This window comes from Mesitornis unicolor, unplaced genomic scaffold (genome assembly GCF_000695765.1).
Source record: "Mesitornis unicolor isolate BGI_N332 unplaced genomic scaffold, ASM69576v1 scaffold31686, whole genome shotgun sequence".
NCBI lineage: Eukaryota > Metazoa > Chordata > Aves > Mesitornithiformes > Mesitornithidae > Mesitornis > Mesitornis unicolor.
In genome coordinates, this window is record NW_010189778.1 from 6,801 (window position 1) to 9,909 (window position 3,109).

The window sequence follows — 3,109 nt, forward strand, 5'->3', positions numbered from 1 at the left end:
GGCTGCTCTCCAAGCTCCTCCAGGTACCACCATGGGGATGCCGGCTGCCATCACCCCACACTTGGTCCCCATTGTTCATATGGGGTGTCCCCCAGCCCTGGCTCTAGGACAGCCCTCCAGGGCGAGCTGCTCACCTTTCTCAGCCAACTCTTTGGTTTTACCCTCTCCATAGGATGTTGCCCTCCTTGGCCAGAGCTAAGATGTCTCAAATCATCTTGAGATGCCTGTGGCAGCTGCCAGCTCTGCGTCCCTTTGCAGGGAAACGGAGGCAGGCAGGGTGCACAGGGGGAGCCAATGCAATGGCACAGCTCACACATTCCTTGTATTGCTTCTCCATCAGGCTGAGGGCTACCAAGCAACCGTCTCCCATCCCTGCTGGCCCACGGGCTACCGCAAGAACCTGTCGCTGAGCAGCGTCTACGACAGCCCCTGCACAGAGAAGGAGAGGCCAAACCTTGCCCTCAATGCCACCGTGGCCGCGGTCGGCACCGGAAACGGGAGCCTCTGCGCTCTGCACGTCAGCAAGCTCTTCGACTTCACCACCTGCCCCTTCTCCCGCTGCTCCTTCGATGGCGTTTTCCAGCCGGAGGTTTCAGGGAACTTCATTGTAAGTCCTGGCATGGAGCAGGGTGTTCCCAGCATCGCGTGAGGGTTTGCTCCCAGCCTCTCACAGCTGCCTCCTTTCCCCCCTCCAGGCCTTCTCTGCCTTCTTCTACACGGTGGACTTCATCCAGACAGTGATGGGGAGACCCGTGCGCTTGCCCAGTGACCTGAAGGATGCTGCCGAGGCCATCTGTGCTACCAGCTGGAGCGAGGTGGGCGTCTCAGGCACTGCTTCGTGTGGGACATCACCCAGGGGCTGGGTCCTTGCACCCATGGAGTATGGGGAGGGTGGGTGACGGCTCCTACATGGGACCAGGAAAGGTTTGGGTGGGTATGGGCAGTGCCTTGGCCAGCCAAATGCAACCACCCAGAGCTTCAGGCCACAGAAACAAAGCCTGGACCCTACTGGGTTAACCTCTTCTCTCTGTCCCTCCATGCATCCCACCCAGCTGCTCCAGAAAGCCCCTAAGCTGGAGAAGAGGCTGCCGGACTACTGCGCTGTCAGCATCTTCGTTTACCTGCTCACCACCAAAGGCTACAACTTCAACAACCACTCCTTCCCCAACATCGCCTTCCAGAAGAAGGTGAGTCACGCCACAGCACGTACCCACCCCATGGTATCCATATGAAGCCCTGCAGGAGAGATGACCCCACACCAAGAAAGAGCCAAGCAATGGGAGGGAAGATCTCAGGGAACGGGGGCAGGATGAGACATCCAGATTTTGGATGGATCTTCTGGGAGATGGGAAAAACTGAGCTGAGCTGCAGGGTGGTGATGGGGTCAGGAATTTCAAAGTCTCCCAGTCCTTCCTTGTCCCTCGAGACACCACTTATCTCCAACAACTCCTTGCAATCATTTGTTGCGAGGTGATCTCAGGGTATGATGCCCCCTGTGCCAAGTCCCGAGCTTTGGGATGGGCAGCGAGATCAGGACTGGCCTTGAGCAGTCAGGATGCTGCTCCTATGGGGTGAGCCCAGCTCAGCACAGGGTGGTCACCGCTGGGCGGGCTGTACCTACCGGTGCTGTGCACCCCTCTGTTGGGTGAGGTGGTCCCTGGAAGGTGTCTCGAGGAGCTGGGATGAGTGTGGTGGTGACCACGCCACGCTGTTTCCACAGGCAGGAGAAACCTCCATCGGCTGGGCCCTGGGCTACATGCTGAACCTCACCAACATGATCCCTCCAGAGAAGCCCTCCTCCCACAAAAGCATGCTGTACAACTACTGGGTCATCCTCATCCTGCTCTTCGTGCTGACCACCCTGACGTCTCTGGTGACTGCCGTCTGCCTGCTCCGGCGCAGCAAGTCCCTCACGATCTGATGGCAGGGACAGCGTGGGACTGGTCTGCAGGACCCAGCGTCACCCATCCTGCTGGCATCTCCATGGCCTCAACACTTGGGACACAGCAAGTGCTCGGCGATGTCCTCCAGTGCCTGTCCCAGAAAGAAAGCTGTCCCTTTTTGCCCTCCCCTTGCTCTCAAGCCGCAGAAAGGAGGGGACAGAAGAGGACCGCTGGCCCTGCAGGAGGATGGCTTAAGGGTTTCCCAGTGCTACTCAGGGACGGACCCCACAGCAGGCTCAGGATTTGGGTTGTTCAAACCTGGGGCATCTTTCTGCTGCCAGACCTGGGCTGGGCTGAGTCCAGACAACAGCAGGATTTATTCTCGTGCACAGGGTTGGGGGGGAATATTGCTTATGCTCATCCTTATAGCCGACCTCGCTAGCCTGTCCCTGGAGCGTCAGCCCTGCCTCCTGGGATGCTCTGAGCATCACCCAGAGCCCACGCTGTCCTTCTGGCCAATGCACAAACCCCACTGACCCTTCTGAGGGCCAGATCTCGGCCTGGGTTTCCACCGGCCTCAGCACAGGCTTAGCAAGAGCCAGAAGTGGGCAGCAAGGTCCCCCTTCAGCAACCAGACAGTGCCTTCCTAAGCCAGTCTCACCTTCACCACAGCCTCCTCCGGCCCCGCAGCAGTGGCCCAAGAAGCCCCCGTAGCTCCCTGCTGCGTGGCCACGCCAGCGCGGAGGTGAGGGGCTCGCTGCAGAGGGAAGCTCTGTGTCACGTAGGATTTGGGCCTGCATCGCCCCGTGCCAGGCAAGAGGGAGGATGCGCCTTCATTTCCAAACAGGGACAAGCCCACGTGCAGAAGATTTGGGGTTGTTTGGTTGTTTTGGGGTTGTTTGGTTGTTTTGGGGTTTTTTTTATAATCAGAAATAAATCTTTGTAACCACTGCCATGGCTCTGTGGCTCTTGATAGCAGCAGGCTGTGGGTCCGCTCGGACACAGCCGCGGGTCAGGCTCTGCCCAAAGGGCTCAAGCCCTCAGCCCATGCTGAGGCACCACCATGGCTTCATATGCTCCACCAGCCTGGAGATGGACCCAAACCAGGCTGGAAACCTCACTGCAGCTTCAAACCCACCTGGTGGTGGAAGAGATGGAGCATCTCCTGCTGAGGAGCGGCTGAGGGAGCTGGGGCTCTTGAGCTGGGAGCAGAGGAGACTGAGGGG

General features: G+C 58.9%; 1 protein-coding gene across 1 annotated transcript in view; it reads left to right on the plus strand.

Moving 5' to 3' along the window:
• The window catches only part of LOC104542003 (ectonucleoside triphosphate diphosphohydrolase 2-like), a 4,087-nt gene extending 2,166 nt beyond the window's left edge, over window positions 1-1,921 (plus strand). Inside the window, 5 exon segments of the mRNA XM_010186177.1 lie at window positions 1-23; window positions 341-607; window positions 696-815; window positions 1,053-1,187; window positions 1,721-1,921. The exon segment at window positions 1-23 is cut by the window's left edge and continues 34 nt beyond it. Coding sequence (XP_010184479.1) covers window positions 1-23; window positions 341-607; window positions 696-815; window positions 1,053-1,187; window positions 1,721-1,921 — 746 coding nt within the window.
• Window positions 1,922-3,109: the final 1,188 nt, after the last annotated feature.